Here is a 19,163-nt window from a genome sequence, read left to right on the forward strand (position 1 = left end):
CTAAAAACATTAGTAAATCATTGAGAAGAGGTATTAACTACTGATGTCTATAATTTTGAAGTGCATTTTGCTGAGAATGTACTTTGTACTTTGTTTTTTACTTCAATTTTTCTTTTCTTTATTGAAATGTCTAGCTTTAATAGCAGGGGAAATACATCATGTTTTTTATACAAATATCTACTGTCCTGATTCAGATGTAGCCTATGTTCTATAGACCCAAAGCCTTCACAGCCTGTCTGTTACATGCCATTGAACTTTCATCGTGCAATGCTGAAGAGTAGGTGGCCACCTATGGCTATGTATTGTCTTCGTTGCTTACCTTATGTTCGTCAGATCCTGACTTCAGTCAGTAATGTTATATGATAACAAAATAAATGCCAACCAGCTTCCTGTCGTGCAGCCGTATCACCATTGCTTATATTTGTGGTGCAGTCTGTGTGTGATAGATAATTGTTTTTGTTTAAAAATATAACTGCAGTTATAAAGTGAAATTTACAGTTGTTTGTGATCAATGTAGATAATCGATGGTGCTCACAGAACTGCTTTGGGATCTTGATTGCACAGTGAATTAGGATAGGGAAGTCCACTCATTTAGCAGGGAAATGAGAAATGTATAGCAGATACTATCAGGAAGCTGCAATTTCCATGAGACTAATTGTACAAAATTGTAAGATTTTCCCACATATCTCCAAATATGAGATTTTCAAAAATACATAAAGTGGAATTCCTCAACAGAAGCAGCAAAATTCCTATGCAAAAAAAAACCCTGTATACAAAAAAGTAAGCCTTCTTTCATCCATCCAAAAAAACTCTCCATCCCAAATCCTGCGTCCTGTGTCTTCCTCTCTGCCGCTTTTCTCTCCTTTTCCTTCCTCTCCAGAAGCCTAGAAATTTTTAAAAAAAATTTAAATTCTGAATTTGTTGCATTGAGAAATACTGCACCATGATTGGTTTAAAGAGCTGCACAAATTAATGTTGCACGCTGAACCAGTGAGCTGTATGGACTAGATAAGAGGAGATCATTATGGGAATTGGCCAGCAGGCTGCGTCTAATTGTCATAACTTATCCCCTCAACATGGAGACTTTTCATTTATTTCAATTTATTGAATTCTCCGATACAATGATCTATTTAAAAATATAATTTTTATGACTCTTTCCAATGTACCTTAGCCCCTCTCCTTTTGGGTACAGTTGCTAATGGCCATTTAATACTTTTCCAAGTCTTTATTCTTTACCCGATCCCTTAAATGGTAAGTGTCAGTTAGGGTACTTGTTTAATAGCTTCAGTAAAACTTTTCTAAATTATCTAACAGAAAATCTGAAAAGCTACAACAAAGCTCACAAGTGATATCACTCTACATTTAGGATGGATCCATGCCGTATACACGCCAGTAGATACGCTGGTTTTCGGTGGAAATTTCCTGCACAGCTTTAATATTCCTATGCAACTTCATATCTATGGGATTGAGGATCGAACTCGGGTAAGTCACCTACATATGAATTTGCCTTTAATCGATGCAGATTTCAAGCAATTTTTCCTGTCTAGTTATGTTCTCTGCTTACTTGAAGATGTTGTCTTACCTGAAATACAGTTTCATGATACTAACAATATTTGGTTACATTATCTAAAGCATTCACCTTCATATATAAATTTTGTGAATTTTAGCATATGAAGTAGAGAAAGAAATGTGGTTTTATTTTCAGCTCACTCTGACACTGCTCTCACCAGATGTGCACTTTCCATGATGCATCATTGGGTATCAAAAAAGGATGGGAAATTCAGCTCACTTTTTCTTTATCCAATTATGTGATAATTCTAATACCCCAACTGAGAGCTGCAAAAAGATCGTCTAATAGCATCAGCCAAAGATTTTGACTTGTGAATGGTCTGGTGTGTGTGCCTAGACTGGGTCAGGCACTGATCATTGACCTTCCCTCCATCTTAAGGTCAGAAGTGGGAACATATACTCATAAATGTGCAATGTTCAGCACCATTCACAAATCCTCAAATACTGAAGCAATCCAAGTCCAAATGCAGCAAAGATTGGGCTGACTAGTGACAAGTAATATTCATGCTATACAAGTTTCAGGCCATGACCATCTTCAGCAAGAGAGAATCTAACCATTGCCCCTTAACAATGGCATTTTCATCATTGAATCCACCAGTATTAACATCCTGTGATTAGCATGCAAATATTGTGACAAGAAAGACAGGTCAGAGTCTAGGAATACTTTAGCAAATAACTTACCTGATGGCTCCCCAAGGCTTATCCACTGTCAACAAGGCAAAAAGTCAGGAGTGTGATGGAATACTCCCCACTTGCCTGGATGAGAGAAGCTCCAATAATATTCAAGAAGCTTGTTACCAAGCAGGACAAAGCTTGACTTGCACAACATACACAAACATTCACTCCTTCCACCACCGACGTTTTGTAGCAGCAGTGCCATCTACAAGAAATTCAATACACTGCAGAAATTCACCAAGCTCCTTAGACACCTTCTTCCAAACTCCAGGCATTTCTACCTGGTAGGACACGGCAGCAGATACATGGGAACACCACCACCCGCAAGTTCGCCTTCAAGGCACTCACCACCCTGACTTGGAAATATATCACCGTAACTTTAATGTCACTGGATGAAAATGCTGGAACTCCCTTTCCAGCAGCATTGTGGGTCTACTGAAACCAAATAGACCGCAATGGTTCAAGAACATAGTTCATCACTGTCTTCTTGAGGGCCCCTAGGGAAGGGCAGTAAATACTGGCCTGTCTAGTGATGCACACGTCGCACTAATGTCGCAGCCAAAATGCCACCATTAACTAATAAGCATGCCATCTATGTCATTATCCTAAAATGGAAGCCAGCTAAAGTTCTTTTATGGGTTTTTGATATGCAAGGGAACTGAGAGTTATGGGTGGTGGATGGGAAAGTAGAATTGAGACCCTAACCACATCAACAATGATTTTGTTGAATGGTGGCACAGGCTGAAAGGACCAAATGGCCTACTCCTGCTGCTAAATCCTATGTTCCAATTTGATCATAGTGAGGGTGCTTATTTCATCATATTTTACAAATGATAGTCCTTTTGCACTTTACAAGTACGTATTTGGTGTTGGTGCAATTCGTTATAGGTTTCCGTGTCAGATAATACTGAGTCATACAGAACAGGCAGTTTCTCAATTTGACCTGTGGTATGTGGCTTGTTTGTTCATCTTGGGCAGGCCATTGAAAAGCATTGTAAAATCTTCCATCATGTTTCCAAACTGGGAAGGTTTTCCACCCCTAATTGACAGCAACTAGTTGAGGGCAACTAGGGGAGAGCAGTAAACGGACATGTAATATGCACAGTAACCTCATGTCTGGGATGTAAGCTGAGATCAGGCTGCTCCACAGTTCAAACAGACTGCCAGCAGTTTGAAGAAGTCATATTCGACTTGAAGTGTTATCTCTGTTTTTCTCTTCAGAGATGATGATCTACTGAGTATTTCCAGCGCTTTGTTTTTATTTCTGGTATCCACAGTATTTGACACTAGGTTTTATGGTGGATCCTGCTTTACCTCTAGAAGCAAGTACTGAACGTTTTCTAAAATAAAACTCGGTACAATCCCTCTTAATGCAATGAAAGTAAAAGCAGCTCAGCATTTTGACTGTATCGGTAGTTAATGAGCATTGGTATAATATCGTAATCTTTCTTGTGCTGAAAAGTTAGAATTTCATTAAAAAAAAAACCCAAATCCATTTGGTAATCCAAGAACAAAGATCAACATTATCTGCATAAGGTAAATCTTCACATCCAAATGGTTACTTAGACAGTAGCAAGCAAAGTGCTCTTCTGCTCTTTTTTTAATGTCAATTGAATTCTTTTCTAACAAGTTCTTAGTTATTTTGAAATTTGTTTCTGTAGATGTGCAATGTATGCAAAATAACAATGTACCTAACAAGTTCATGAGCAAAATTAGTAATTTCTTGGTTTGACAGGAGAAAATCATGCTTTTTTTGATCATGTTTGACTTTTTCTCAATGTACATTGATCTTGTACTCTGAACAGTACTTGTACCATTGAGTTTTTTTAAACAAAAGTCTTAAGATCATAATCCCTCTACGTGGTCTTCGTCACTTTGTTGGAGTACATTCATAAAGTGAAGCAGAGAAAATGAATTGAAAAGCCTATCTGAATTATTCTTGGGTTTAGAGATAGTAGGAACTGCAGATACTGGAGGATCTGAGATAACAAGGTGTAGAGCTGGATGAACACAGCAGGCCAAGCAGCATCAGAGGAGCAGGAAAGCTGACATTTTGGGCATAGACCCTTCTTCAGAAATGGGGGAGGGGAAGGGGGTTCTGAAATAAATAGGGAGAGAGGAGGAGGTGAATAGAAGATGGATAGAGGAGAAGATAGGCGGAGAGGAGACACAGGTCAAGGAGGCGGGGATGGAGCCAATAAAGGTGAGTGTAGGTGGGGAGTTAGGAAGGGGATAGGTCAGTCCAGGGAGGACGGACAGGTCAATGGGGCGGGACGAGGCTAGTAGGTAGGAGATGGGGGTGGGGCTTGAGGTGGGAGGAGGGTATAGGTAGGAGGAAGGACAGGTTAGGGAGGCGGGCCAAGCTGGGCTAGTTTTGGGATGTGGTTGGGGGAGGGGAGATTTTGAAGCTTGTGAAGTCCACATTGATACCATTGGGCTGCAGGGTTCCCAAGCGAAATGAGTTGCTGTTCCTGCAACCTTTGGGTGGCATCATTGTGGCACTGCAGGAGGCCCAGGATGGACATGTCATCTGAGGAATGGGAGGGGGAGTTGAAAATCTCCCCTCCCGCTACCGCATCCCAAAACCAGCCCAGCTTGTCCCCGCCTCCCTAACCTGTCCTTCCTCCCACCTATCCACTCTTCCCACCTCAAGCCCCACCCCCATCTCCTACCTACTCACCTCATCCCACCCCCTTGATCTGTCTGTCCTCCCTGGACTGACCTATCCCCTCCCTAACTCCCCACCTACACTCGCCTTTACTGGCTCCATCCCCGCCTCCTTGACCTGTGTCTCCTCTCCGCCTATCTTCTCCTCTATCCATCTTCTATCTGCCTCCCCCTCTCTCCCTATTTATTTTAGTACCCCCTTCCCCTCCCCCATTTCTGAAGAAGGGTCTAGGCCCGAAACGTCAGCTTTCCTGCTCCTCTGATGCTGCTTGGCCTGCTGTGTTCATCCAGCTCTACACCTTGCATTCTTGGGTTTAATCTGGATGTATTACTAACTGCCTGGGAGCAGTTAAGAGTTGACCCTCAGCTGAGAAAATATGTTGTCTAAGGGAAGATAGTACGATATCAAACGAGGGAATAATGAACGTTTCAAACTGCGTGCCAAGTGACTGTTAGATATGACTATTTAGTCATGATAGGAGTTGAACTGAATTACAGACCTGAAGTGACCCATCTTATAATTTAGGTTGACTTCTGACTTCGATAGCACTGTGCTATTCCATTTTGCAAAAGGCTCTGCTCTTGTGATTAGAGGTTAATTAATTGGTGTGAGAAATTAAGGATGATATATTTATTTGTTAATTAGAATGTGGATTTTTCTCACAACATGTTTCCTCCTTTTCTAATGCTGTGGAGGTGCTGGTGTTGGACACGGGTGAACAAGGTCAGAAATCTCATGACAGCAGGTTATAGTCCAACAGGTTTATTTGAAAACACAAGCTTTTGGAGCCTCAGTCCTCCTTCAGGTTTTGGGAGATAGGTAGTATCAGACACAGAATTTATAAGTAAAAGATCAAAGGTTCACACCATTGTTGAGGATGTACTAAAGAAACCTAAGATGCTGTTAAATCTTTAATCAGTTAGAAGGTTTTAAATGATTAAGATGTATATGTTAATCCCCAAATTCATTTCAAGTCACGGTCCTGAGAGAACTAAAGGCTTTATCAGTATAAAGAAGAGCTGACATTTTAGGTCAGACAATGCATGTTAGGTGTGAAGCCTTGTTTAGAATCTGTTTGTGTTTTAGTTTGGAATCCAGGGATTTATATATACATATCAATTAAAACTGTCTAACTGATTAAAGATTTAACAGCATCTTAGGTTTGTTTAGTACTTCCTCATCAATGGTGTGATACTTTGATCTTTTACTTATAAAATCTGTGTCTGATATTACCTCCCTCACTAACACCTGAAGAAGGATGGAGCCTCCGAAAGCTTGTGTTTTCAAATAAACCTGTTGGACTATGACCTGGTGTCATTTGATTTCTGATCTTTTCTAATGGTGTTAGCTTCTTGTCTGTCTCATGTGCACTTAAATAAACACACACGCACACACCCCCCACCTGCTTCGCATTTCAAAATAAAATAGAGTGATTCTCCGCCTCTGGACCTTGTCGATTTTCTTCTTTGCCATCTGCCACTCAACAGGAACGTGAAACAGAAAAGGACAGAAATAGGGAGAGAGAATAGAAGGAGACAGATAGAGGGAGAGATGCATAGAAAATAGTGTGTCAAAATGATATTGTTAAGAAAGAAACATGAAACACCATGGGAGATCCATTATCTGCCTGTCTGGCTATATGTCTCTGCATATATCTTTGCAAGAAGGATTGCCAGGCATTTCCTCAAGATAAAACCACCTTTCAGTTTTTATGTTTGCTTGCGAGATAGGTGACCTACGTTTGCTTGATTCTATTCCTCCTGAGGGGTAAGTGTTCTCAAGGTAGTGATACATTATTATTTAAAAGTCAAAATGAAGGCTGTTATTATCCATGCGCTCTGGAATCTCTGACACTGCTATTCAGTAGCTAAGGATCTCCCAACTTCAGTTTAGTTTATTCATAAGGATTTTAACACTCAAAGGTAAAAAGGATGGATCATTCTGACATTTTGAAATCAAATTTGAGGTCTGAATCTATGTAAATTTTCATAGTCATTAAATACTTAAGTGATAATCTTTATAAATGAATTAGTTAAACATTTCTTTGTAAACTTGATTATGTTCTGCATCCTTGAAAATTGCGTTTAATTTTTTTTCAAAGGTTGGTGGTACTTGCAAGTGATCTTGCAAATACTTTAAAAAATGCAAGATATCTTAGGCTCCCATTCTTGTAAGTTTCACACTGCACATTGAGAAAAGTAAATGAAAGGAAGATGTTACCGTTTTTCCCTTTGGTCAAATTCCGGTAGATAATTCAAATAGATTTTGTTCTGAATATGTGCTTGTAATACCTTCCCTTATAACTGGATCCATTCTAGTTAGAAGCAGATCATAACAATTTTAATTTATAAAAACTACTCACTTTCCATTGATGAGAATTGAAGTGCAAAAGATTGATGTACAGAAATTGTTGCATGTTACAGCAATTCAGAAGAATGAGTTATGGCTCTAGAAATAGTAGTGATTACTGTAATAAAGCGACAGCATCCAAAAGATTGTTGGAGATACCATAAAGCGGTACAATGTGTATTTCCATGCCTTGTGCCTGTCAAAAATCTCAAATTCTCAACTTTGAAATCTGAACTAGACCAATCATAATTCTAGTCTGCCTCACTGATCCTGAATTCTTGCTCAGTATTAAAGCCAAAGGAAAAAAGTCTTGGATATGAGAGAACATCGCATAATAAATTGTGTGTTAACAACATATCTCTTACTAAAGAATGAATTGACAAAAAGAAAATCTTAAACTTGATTTCATCACCAGTATTATCCTAACCTAGTTAGTGTGATAAAAGATGTATAAAGCATATTATTGTTGCTTTTCTGAATTTAGATTGTTTTTATTAGAAGGCAAATGAATGTGGATTAGTTTTGTGGAGGGTTGTAATAAATAGGACAGAAGATCATTCTGGGTCAGTGACCTAAATGCTTCAGTTTTAAGAAGATTTATGACTGCAATCAAGGGCTCAGGAAAACTTAATGGAAAAGACAACAGGCAGTTTCACATTAAAACATTAGTTTTGATTTCAGTTCAGTTCAAACAAGACTAGAAGTTTAGTTGAGAAGAACCAAGTGTTAAATTCAAAAGCAAGTTTTTAGATTCTCTTAGATTTTAGAGTTAAGAGGAAACCATTACAGAAGCAGTTTTTTTTTAAGTTTGTAATGTTTTCAAACCAGGAGAGTTTTGTACAGAATTCTTGAAGTTATGATTATAAAACGTTTAGGCCATCATACTTACGAAAGGTTCATACCAACAGACTCTGAGAAATATCGTAAAATTGGCTGTACGGTTTGAGAAAGAAACTCAAGGGAGTTAATAATATAAAAATTTAGTGTTGAGATGGGGGTATAATTTTTCTGGACTTCTGAAAGGTAGAATTAGGAAACTAGTTGAAACTTTGTTTTAATGTTTGTGTTGAGATCTTTCTCTCTCTCTATATTATATGGCTTGGTATGTTTGTATTTTTATTTTGTTTGGTAAAGGTATGTGCTGTTCTTAAAGAACTGCTTAACCTTAACCTTAGATTGCAGAATATGATCGTTAAATCTATATATTTTATTTGTGTTGGTTTGATGAATGGGGCAGCAAGTATTAAGGTGCTGGCAAATTTGTGTTCAAAGTTTTCCACAAGGTGGGAGGTTGCTGATTTCATTCATGTTGTCTTGAGGACCCATAATCCTATCATGAAGTCAATATCTGAAGGAAGAGGTGTTGCAAAATTGGTGAGATGATAAACCCCCTTTATTTTTTAAAAAAAAAAAAAATTCTTTTATCAAAAACTCTTTGAGAATCTGTAGGCTTTACTGCTTGGGCCCGTAATTATTTCCCATCCCTAGTTGTCATGGAAAAGTTGGTGATGGTGATGACTTGTTTTCTTGAACTTCTGCAGTCTTTTTAGGGAGCCTGTCCCAGGCTTTTGACCCCATGACAGTGCAATGTATTTCCAAGTCAGGGTGGTGAGTGGATCAGAGAGGAATATGTAGGTGTCGGTACTTGCTGTTGTCTTCTAGATTTTAATGACTGGGTTTAGAAGGTGCTGTCATAGGAGCCTTAATGAATTTCTGGAGTGCATCTTGTAGATGGTGCACACGACTATGGTGGCAGGACTGAATGTTTGTAGATCTGGTGCCAATCGAGCAGGCTATCTCTTCTTGGATGATACCAAGTGTTGTTGAAAGTGTACCTGCCAAGACAATTGGGGAAGTATTCCATCACACACTCGTATCTTGTAGTTGGTGCGCAGGCTTTGGGGAGTCAGGTGGTGAGCTACTCATTGCAGGATGTCCAGCCTATGATCCTGCTTTTGTAGTTGCAGTATTCATAAAGCTGGTCTAGTTCAGTTCCTAGTCAATGGTAACCCTCAGGATTTGGGAGAATTGAGCGATGGTAATGCCATTGAATGTCAAGAGGTGACAGCTAGATTCCCCTTCTTTAGACATGGGCATTGCCTGGTACGTGAGGTGTGAATGTTACTTTCCATTTATCAGCTGAAACATGGATATTGATCAGGTTTTGCTGTATTTGGACATGGACAGATTCAGTATCTGAGGAGTTATGAATAGTGCTGAACAATGCACAATCGTCTGTAAACATTTCTACTAATGATTGAGCCATTGATGAAGCAGATGAAAATGGTTGGGCCAAGGAGACTACCTGAAGGAAATCCTGCAGAGATGCTCAAACAATGTGATCATTGTTCTACAACAACCACAATAATCTTTGTTTTTGTTACGTATGACTCCAACCAGTGGAGAATCTTCTCCTGATTTCCATTGATTCTAACTTTGGTAGGGCTCAATAATGCCACACTTGGTCAATTGCAGCCTTGATATCGAGGTCAGTCACTGTAATCTTCCTGTTGGAGTTCAGCTTTTTTGCCTACATTTGAATCAAGGCTGCAATGGTGTCAGGACCCAAATGATGCTGGCAGAATCCAAATTGAAAATCAACGAACAGGTTTTTTTTAAAATTCATTCATGGCATGTGCGCATCATTGGCTAAGCCAGCATTCATTGCCCATCCTAATGGCCCAGAGGGCATTTAAGAGTCAACCACATTGCTGTGGCTCTGGAGTCACCTGTAGGCCCGAACAGGTAAGGATGGCAGTTTCTTTCACTGAAGGACATTATGAATCAGGTAGGTTTTTCTTGACAATCAGCAATTGTTTCATGGTCATCACTAGACTATTAATTCCAGATTTTTTTGTTTTTAATTCAAATTCACCATCTGCCATAGTGGGATTTGAAACCAGATCCCTAGAACATGACTGAGGTCTCTGAATTAATAGTCTAGCAATAATACCACTAGGCCAACTAAGCAAGTGCTGCTTATTAGCACTATTGATGATCTTTTCTATAGCTTTAGTTTTGATTTTGAATAAGCTGATGAGGCAGTAATTGACCGTTTTAGATTTGCATGGCTTTTTGTGTTTGGGACTTGCCAAGAATGTGGAAAACTGCCACGTTAGATGCCATTGTTGGAGCCATAGTGAAACACTGTTGCTAGGAGTGACAACTTCTGGACAAATTCTAGTACTTCAGTACTAGAGTCAAAATGTTGTCAGCGTTCATATCCTTTGCAGTACCAATGCCATTAGCCATTTCTCGTTCTCACGTGGAATGAATTGAATTGGCTGAAGACTGGCATGCGTAACACTGAGGACCTTTTGGAGGAAGCTGAGATGGATCCTCCACAGAGCACTACTGGCTGGAGATGGTTGCAAATGGTTCAGCATTACCTTTTGCACTGATGTACTGCACTCCCCCATCATTTGGGGTTGGAGAGATTTGTGGGAGCTACCTACTCCAGCGGGTTGTTTATCTGTCCACCACAGTTCATGACTGGGCTTGAACAGCTAAACTGTACTATTATGTTGTAATGTTTTGAAAATTCTTCTGATTGAATTACAGCCCCATTTTTAATGGATCTTTTAATTTGGATTTTCTGTCAGGGCGACTTACCAATAGTTCAAAAAGAGGTCCGTTTCTTACTAGCTTAGGACAATGAAAGACTTGTTCTAGCTGCTGCAATCAATTAAATATTCATAATGGCGGATTTTTGCAAACACAATCAATGGAAATGGGTTGTGACATCATTCCAGATTTTAAAACTTGTCCTGCCTTATGCACAAGATACAATGTCAGAAATGTACATGACTTTATAAATTAGGCCCCTCCTGAACAACATTTTATTAAAAATCATATTGGGAAGAATTTCCACTACATATTCACAATCTCTCCACATATGTTTGGTGAAGAAGATCTTCAGCAGGAAACAGTAAACAACTGCCTTCAACCAATTAGACAATTTCAGTGGATGTTTTGATAAAGGATATATACAGTTACTATTTGGGAACTTTGATTTTAAAATAGAGGCAAAATAGATTTGTGGTTTCAGTTCTGTCAAGGTAATTTTTATTGAGGTCAAAGTAATTTGAAATAATGAACTAAAGACATCATTTCTGTGGAAGCATGTAATTTAAGAGAAGTACCTAGTAGGATGCCTATGAAGTTAATTGATGAAATGTTTACAAAGTTAAACTTTACAAAAGCAGGCCAGTGGCTTTTACTGGCTTTCGGTTCAGAAGGATCAGGTTTCAGTTCAGAATCAGGTTTTTAGTGCAGAAGATCTTGTATCAGAAGTGCAGGATAGTTTTTGTAAAGTTTGTTGATTAGTTTGTGTAAAATTTTCATACTGAAAGGAGGGATAGGCCATCAGAACTGGAAAGAAGCTTCAATGCCATCAGAACGGGATAGTATCTGCATTATCCCTTATCTGCATTAAAGAAGATTTAAGGTGCACACTGAAATGTATTCAGCAAAAGGGAAAACCCTTTTTAATAAGGAACTTTGCATAAGTGGGATACCATAGGGTATCAATGTGTACTTCACAAGCTTCAAAATCTCCCCTCCCCCGACCGCATCCCAAAACCAGCCCAGCTTGTCCCCGCCTCCCTAACCTATCCGTCCACTCCTTCCACCTCCAGCCCCAACCCCATCTCCTACCTATCAGCCTCATCCCGCCTCCTTGACCTGTCCGCCCTCCCTGGACTGACCTATCCCCTCCCTAACTCCCCACCTACACTCACCTTTACTGGCTCCATCCCCACCTCTTTGACCTGTCTGGCTCCTCTCCACCTATCTGCTCCTTTATCCATCTTCCATCCGCCTCCCCCTCTCTCCCTATTTATTTCAGAATCCCCTTCCCCTCCCCCATTTCTGAAGAAGGGTCCAGACCCGAAACGTCAGCTTTCCTGCTCCTCTGATGCTGCTTGGCCTGCTGTGTTCATCCAGCTCTACACCTTGTTATCTCAGATTCTCCAGCATCGGCAGTTCCCACTATCTCTTATGTATTGATGTCTTTAATGTCGCTTGACCAGAAGCAATTTCATTTTGGTGTAGAAAGGGTGAACTAGGGTTCACTGTTAAAGAAATTGCTTTCAGAAATGTGACTATTTACAGTAAGTGAGGCATGTCCCTACTACTTAGCAGCCCAATGTGACTTAATAGTCTCTTGAATTTTAATGACTTTAATATCCATTAATCCTCATTGCTAACTTATTAAAAACCTGATGATTGCAATCTTTGTAAACTGATGTTTGTATTGTTGAAGCAATTCAAGCAGAGGTACAAAACGAAATGCTCAAGCATGTGCACTGCCTCATATAAAATGCAGACTGATGTTAAACAGTGTATTTCACAGAATTGATTGCCTGCCCTAACAAAAATCATGGATATGAAATGCTTGTTAAGCTAAATGAACTTCATGCAAAATTTCTGTAAATATTTTCTGAAATAAATGTGCGCTCAAGCAATGATTAGATTGTTGCTCTTATCATCTTTATGTGACCAACCTACACAATGACCATTGGTGTGACTCTCTGCTGTGCCTGCACATTTGAGTTTATTTGTCAGTTCTCCGTTTCCACCAGCTACACACTGTATAAATAATCCTTGTTTTTCAGGTTAATGCCAAGTTCCGCTATCCTTTCTACTATGAAATGTGCTGGTATGTCCTGGAAAGATATGTGTTCTGTTTGACGAAAAGGTCTCATCTCACCAAACAATACCAGAGGGAATCAATGTTAATTGGTAAGTTACCAGCAGTAGTACATGTGTTCACATGAAGCGTTTCAAGTTATTTATTCTATAAGTATTTGCAAACCGATAAAAGGCCATTAGCAAATTCCATAAAATATACACTTTCAGCAGACTAAAAATAGCTTGATGGTGGGGAAATAATTAACTGGCTCCCTAATGACCCAACTAACTTATCATGTAGTAGTTGGATCATTTAAACTGGCAAAGCCCCTTATATGTACTAAGTCAAATGCTTTCAACTTTGGTAGCAGTGGGGACACTAACAAATGAGTAAGGATGTGGATAATAAGTTAGTGTTCGTGCTCACATCTGATCGTCAGAAGCTCCAACTGATAATTTTGTTTCTTTAAACTGAGTGTGGATCAAATTGGATGAGTCAGTGATGCCTTTGCAGTTGAATAACCTTCCTAATGTACTGTTAAGTCTCACACATTAAATGTGGTGAGCTGGATAAGCATGACTGTTACCACTGAATTATACCTCGGAATGGAGTCAGCCGTAAGAAGGCACGGGCTAAAAATAACATGAGTAAAATTAATAGAGAAACTAGAACTAAAGAAATTTGCAGATTAATAATTGTTTATTCCCTGACCTGAACATGGGCAACATTATTCCAATTACTAATCAGACCACTTGCCATTTTGTGATGGCTTTTTCTTCCCTGAAGATACGATGGTTTATTTTTCAATGCTGTTTGCTCTTCCTGCACAGCTGTTAAAACTGACCAGTTTTTAAGTGGGATGGACAGGAACAGAGTGTTGCCCATTGTTGGACATTTTGCCTGGCTGCCATGGGTGTGCAGGAGTGGGTGGAGTAAATCTCCCTTGTTGATCACTGTGAAAAATAATTTGCAATGTATTTGCAATTATGTGTTTACACCTGTGTGGCTGAGCAGGCTATATTACATTTAATTCTTTATTGTGCTTTTTCTCGTTCTCTTTCTTGCTTCCAAAAACAGCATAAAACAATTCCTGCGCCGTCACCACAAATTTCTGTGACAGTGCACCACATTCTATCTTAGTGTTTTGCTTCTCTTTGTGGTCTCCTGAATGTCTCTGGCCTTCCAAGACCTTCCTGATGATATCCCTTTGCTAGCCTGATTTTACTAGCAGCTGAAGTGTTGCTGCTTTATACCAACAATGGTACAATGTAGGCAGAGGTTCAGAGTGACAGGTTTGCACGCCAAATTCTGATTGACCCAATTGACTCCTGGAAAGAGAGCCTCAATGTTTAGACGATAGAGTAAATTTGTTATTCTTTAGCAGCACAATCTCCATTTTCAGAGCAGTCTGTTTTGCACTGCTTTAAAGAATGAAGTTTTCTTTATTTGATTGTAACAGGGTTTCGGGGAGGCAAGTTAAGGTTAGCTAATCAATACTAAATCCCTGATAAACTCTGGCAGAAATCAACCCGTAGGTGAAAAAAGGCAAAAATCAGTCCAGGTTCCTGTTTTTTATTTCTCTCTCATGACCTCAATTTAGGAACTGCAAGACTGGGTTCAGTGTGAAACCCTCTAAAACTGTAATTTACAATGCTCAGTGCTTAAAAGTAATTTGCTAAAACAATCATTCAATTGACGTTTCTCATTCTTGTGTAAAAGTGCTTTGAAAAAATATTAAGCCAGTATTTAGGTATTGTTGACAATGAAGATGATTCTTATTATTGGAGAGTTTTGTGCTAGTACTGTCTTGAAAAGCATTCCATTATTATTATTCTCTCTGGAGTCAAGTGGGTGTTTTGAAGTGAGGAATTTGCAGCATTCTATTAATAATGTATCAAAAAAATCACTCCTACAAGGAAGCTCTTTTAATCTTTGGAATTATATGTTTGAAATTATTATGTGCAGTTCTACTGATATGTTATGTCTGAACTGTGTACAGTGCTGTTACATTGCAATGGATTTTTCCAGTATGGACATGACAGCTTGTCCTCGTGTCATTGCACACATCAACAGACCATAACCTGGCAGTGCTATGATTGGGCTCTATGCTCCTCCCTAGCATATAGAAAAATAGATGTTTGTTGTTGCTGGCCACTTGCCAGTGAATTCCAGTTTTGCATTCTGAGATGGTTGTCTTCTGCATATTGTTACAATATATTGGGCTTGTCCCTGTTTTCAATGTAATCACCTATTAACGTTATCCACTATTTAATAAAACATTTTTCTTGATTAATATTTGACATATTACATTTAAGTTTAAATATTTTCAGATACAGAGAAGAAACCAAATACAGAGAGTCCATCATCAGATTCCCGACTAGATATGGATGAAGAATCTTCTGATGTGCGAATCAAGGAGGAGAAAGATGACACGAAAGATAGAATGAGCCTTCAAAGCACAAAAGCATTTGGTGATGACTCACCTTCTCCTAACAGTGCACATTCGGAAGAGAATGAAAGCTCTGGAAAGACACAGAAAATGACAAAACGTTTAAAGCGGACTTTATCCAATGATTCAGATGACAGCACCAAGTCACCGATGCTGACAGACTGTCCAAAAACACCAAGTGGATCTCCTGACCCATCTCAACCAGCTTCTGAAGGGTCTAATAAATGGATTCACCTTACAGAATTTGAGTTGAAAGGGTTAAAAGCACTTGTGGAAAAACTAGAGTCCTTGCCAGAGAATAAAAAATGTGTCCCTGAAGGGATAGAAGATCCTTATGCCCTTCTCGAGGATATGAAGGTTAGTGTTGTAAAATATTTTCAAAGGCTTTGATGCAATTGTTTATCTGTCTGAAGCACCCAATTTTAATCAAATGCAAGTCATGTTATCATTTTTGATTACAAGTGGCACTTATCCTGTACTTCAGTTTATATTCTACTAATAATATGATTCTAAATTTTTTAATTATAAAAAGTACAGTATATCAGTCATATTTTGAGACCCAGGAGATTGAGAAAATGAATCAAAATTCCTTCAATACCTATTTAAATTTGATATTTAAGATTTAACCAGTCAGTGATAATTCAGAAAATCCCGTTAGTTTACTAAATATGAGCCGAAATATAAATAGCTTCTCCAGATTGGGAAATTAATAGCCTCAACTGCTTAATTACTCCACTGGATTTGCAGAGGAAGGGGATATAATTGTGCTACTTGAAGAGATAAACTCAAACTTCTATAACTGGCTATATTTCTGCCAAGTGAAATTCTTGTCAGTATTCAAGGTATGAGCTGTTACTGATTTTTGTAACCAAATCTAAATCCCCTTTTTAGCGTCCTTTTCACAAGTTTTCTCACCTCTCTTAGTATCCTTGGCAAACTGGACTATAATATACTTTGACCCTTAGCATGCAAGTCATTAGGTTTTAAATTGTTTGGAACCCGGCATTGATCCCTGCGGCACTCTGCTTGTTATAGTTTGGCAACCTGAAAATTATCCATTTATCCTGACTTTCCGCTTCCTATTAATTAGCCATTGCTTATGTATGCCAGAGTATTGCCCCCAATATTGTCTTGTCTTGTTTATCAGCCTTTTATGTGGCACCTTATTGAATGCTTTTTGAAAATCCAATACATTACATCTACCCCTTTATTCACCTGTATGTTACATCCTCAAACAACTCTAAATAAATTGGTTAAATGCTATCAGCCTTTTGTAAAGTCATTTTGACTCTACTTGATATTATTATGATTTTCTAAATACCCTGCTGCTACTTCCTTAATAATGGATTCTGGCACTTTCCCAGTGACAGATGTTAGAAAATCTTGCTTATAGTTTCCTGCTTTCTGTCTCCCTCTTTTCTTGAACAAGGTAATTTGCTGTTATCAAATCTTATGGGAGCTTTTCAGAATCTAGGGAATTTTGGAAGGATGCAACCAAAGTATCACTATCTTTGCAGCCATTTCTTGGGGTTATGACCAGGATGGCTTTGGTGCCTAGTACTGTGAAGACAGATCCAAAATACTTCCTCAGAGTCTCTGAGGAACTATTGCGTATTGTAACTGCTCTCTTTTTATATCTTGGGAGAAACTCCTACTCTCTCTGCCTTTATATTTCATGCCTTTTACTTCCATTTATATTTTATATTGTCTTTTCCAAACCGTTTACTGCTTTTTAAGATTTTTCCAATCTCTGACTAGACACTAATATTGTATGAATCACTTTATCTCTTTTAATTTTATTCCATCTTTAACTTCATTGTTAGCCATGGATGTTTTTCATCCCTCTAATATAGAATCTTTCTTTTTCAATGAAATATATTTTTGCTGAGAGTTATGAAATATTTTTTAAATGTCATAATTTTACTATTGATCCACCTTTTAACCTAGTACACTTTAACCAGCCTTGGCTTCGCAGCTTTACAAATGTTTTTATTTAAGTTTAAGGTATCGGTTTCTTACCCACATTCCTTACCCACCCTCAAACAGTTTGCGAAACACTACATGTTATGATCACGGTTTCCTAAATTGTACTTCACTATGAGATAATTAATGCCATCTCATTACACATTACCAGATCTAAATTGGCCTGTTCCCTGTTTGATCCACAACATCTTAAATATGTTATATGAACTCCTCTATAAAGCTACTTTTGTCAATTTGATTTGCCCATTTTTATAAAGATTAAAATCATCCATGACTATTGTACTTTTCACAAACCCTGTTATTTCTTACTCTATACTTTGCCCAACAATGCAGTGATAGTTAGGGGATCCATAAATTGCTCATCACCATGGACTTATTTTCTTTGCTAATTCATATCACTACCTGAGTTGGTTGTACATCTAGTCTTCTGAGCCAAGGTTCTTTCTTACTGCTGCACTCCTTTTATTTTTTATTAATAGTTACCCCACCTCCTTTTACTTTCTACCTATTCTTCTGAAATGTCAGATATCGCTGAATATTACCGCTTGCCCTTGACAGTCAGTTCAGTGAAGCTGGCTTATGAAATGAGTTAGGGTAAAAATATCACTGGACAATGTTTATGTAATTTATTATTTTAGAGCAATCTGAAATGATGGAATCTTGGTGGGACATTATTTTATAAGCACTCATATTTCTTACTAGTTTTTTTAAAAAAACCAGTTGTTGTTTTACATGCATGTCTTGTTACATGCATGTTTATAAGCCCACATTCCTGGATGTTAGAAGTGATTAAAGTATCCAGTACACAAAAGGAAAGGTTGTACTTTTAATTTATTATAGTACAATATAATTCACTTAGGTACTGGCCTGCAGTCTTAATTATTGAAACTGTAAATTCTAATACGGGAGTAGATCTTAAAGCTGAGTTCAAGGAAATACATATTTGAGTCTTGAAATTTGTAACATTCCTACTGCTCAGAATGTCACTTGATGAATGGTCAGGGTATCACGCCTGCTGTAGAACATGGAATTTTGGCAACAATGTTTGGTTTGTATGAAAACAGTGAAAAAAAAATCAAGAGGGGAAGCAACTTATATTTACAATCATTTGTTCCAGTAAAATGCTCCAAAATGCTTCACTGGAGTGTTAGAAAACATTTGGCATTGAGCCATATAAAGTTATAATAGAACAGATGATCAGATGTTTGATTAAACTGGTAGATTTTAAATGAAGGAGAGGGAGGTTTGGGAGCAGGAATTTCAGAAATTGGATCCTGGGGAGCTGAAGGCACAGCCACCAATGGTAGATTAAATTCATGATGGGAACAGGTTGTAATTAAATGTGCAGAGATATCTCAGAGGGTTGTAGGCTATAAAAGATTACTGAGTTAAGACAGGTTGAGACCATGGAAGGACTTGAAATCAAGGAGGAAAATGTTACAATTGGAGCATTCTTGGACTAGGATGCTAAATGAAGAGAGACAGTTTCGGAAACTTGGTTGGCATGGACGAGTTTGGACTGAAGGGTTTGTTTCCTTGCTGTATGTTTCTATTACTCTATAAAGGGGAGCCAGTAGACATAAGGTCTTCTGCATATACATTTCTGTAGTGTATGATTCTATGACTATCATGCCAGAACTTGTAAATAAGTTATCCAAATGACTGTAATTCATCAAAGGTAAACTGTACCTAATTTTTTGAGGGCGACGGGAAGGCAGAAAATAAAATGTGCCTTTTCCGCATGATACGACGACTAAAGAAATTGAGGCTCTGGTCAAGAAAAAGGAGGCATATAGTAGGTCTAGGTAGCTGGGATCGAGCAAATCTCTCTGAGTATA

At 38.4% G+C, this 19,163-nt stretch overlaps 1 protein-coding gene across 1 annotated transcript in view; it reads left to right on the plus strand.

Annotated features, from left to right (window-relative positions):
* LOC109917965 (lysine-specific demethylase 2B-like) overlaps positions 1 to 19,163 on the plus strand; it is a 158,697-nt gene that overhangs the window by 87,894 nt on the left and 51,640 nt on the right. Inside the window, exons 9-11 of the mRNA XM_048611721.1 lie at positions 1,367 to 1,482; positions 12,877 to 13,003; positions 15,224 to 15,699. Coding sequence (XP_048467678.1) covers positions 1,367 to 1,482; positions 12,877 to 13,003; positions 15,224 to 15,699 — 719 coding nt within the window. The remainder of the gene's footprint in view (positions 1 to 1,366; positions 1,483 to 12,876; positions 13,004 to 15,223; positions 15,700 to 19,163) is intronic.

Source organism: Rhincodon typus, chromosome 24 (genome assembly GCF_021869965.1).
Source record: "Rhincodon typus isolate 14 chromosome 24, sRhiTyp1.1, whole genome shotgun sequence".
In the NCBI taxonomy this organism is placed as follows: domain Eukaryota; kingdom Metazoa; phylum Chordata; class Chondrichthyes; order Orectolobiformes; family Rhincodontidae; genus Rhincodon; species Rhincodon typus.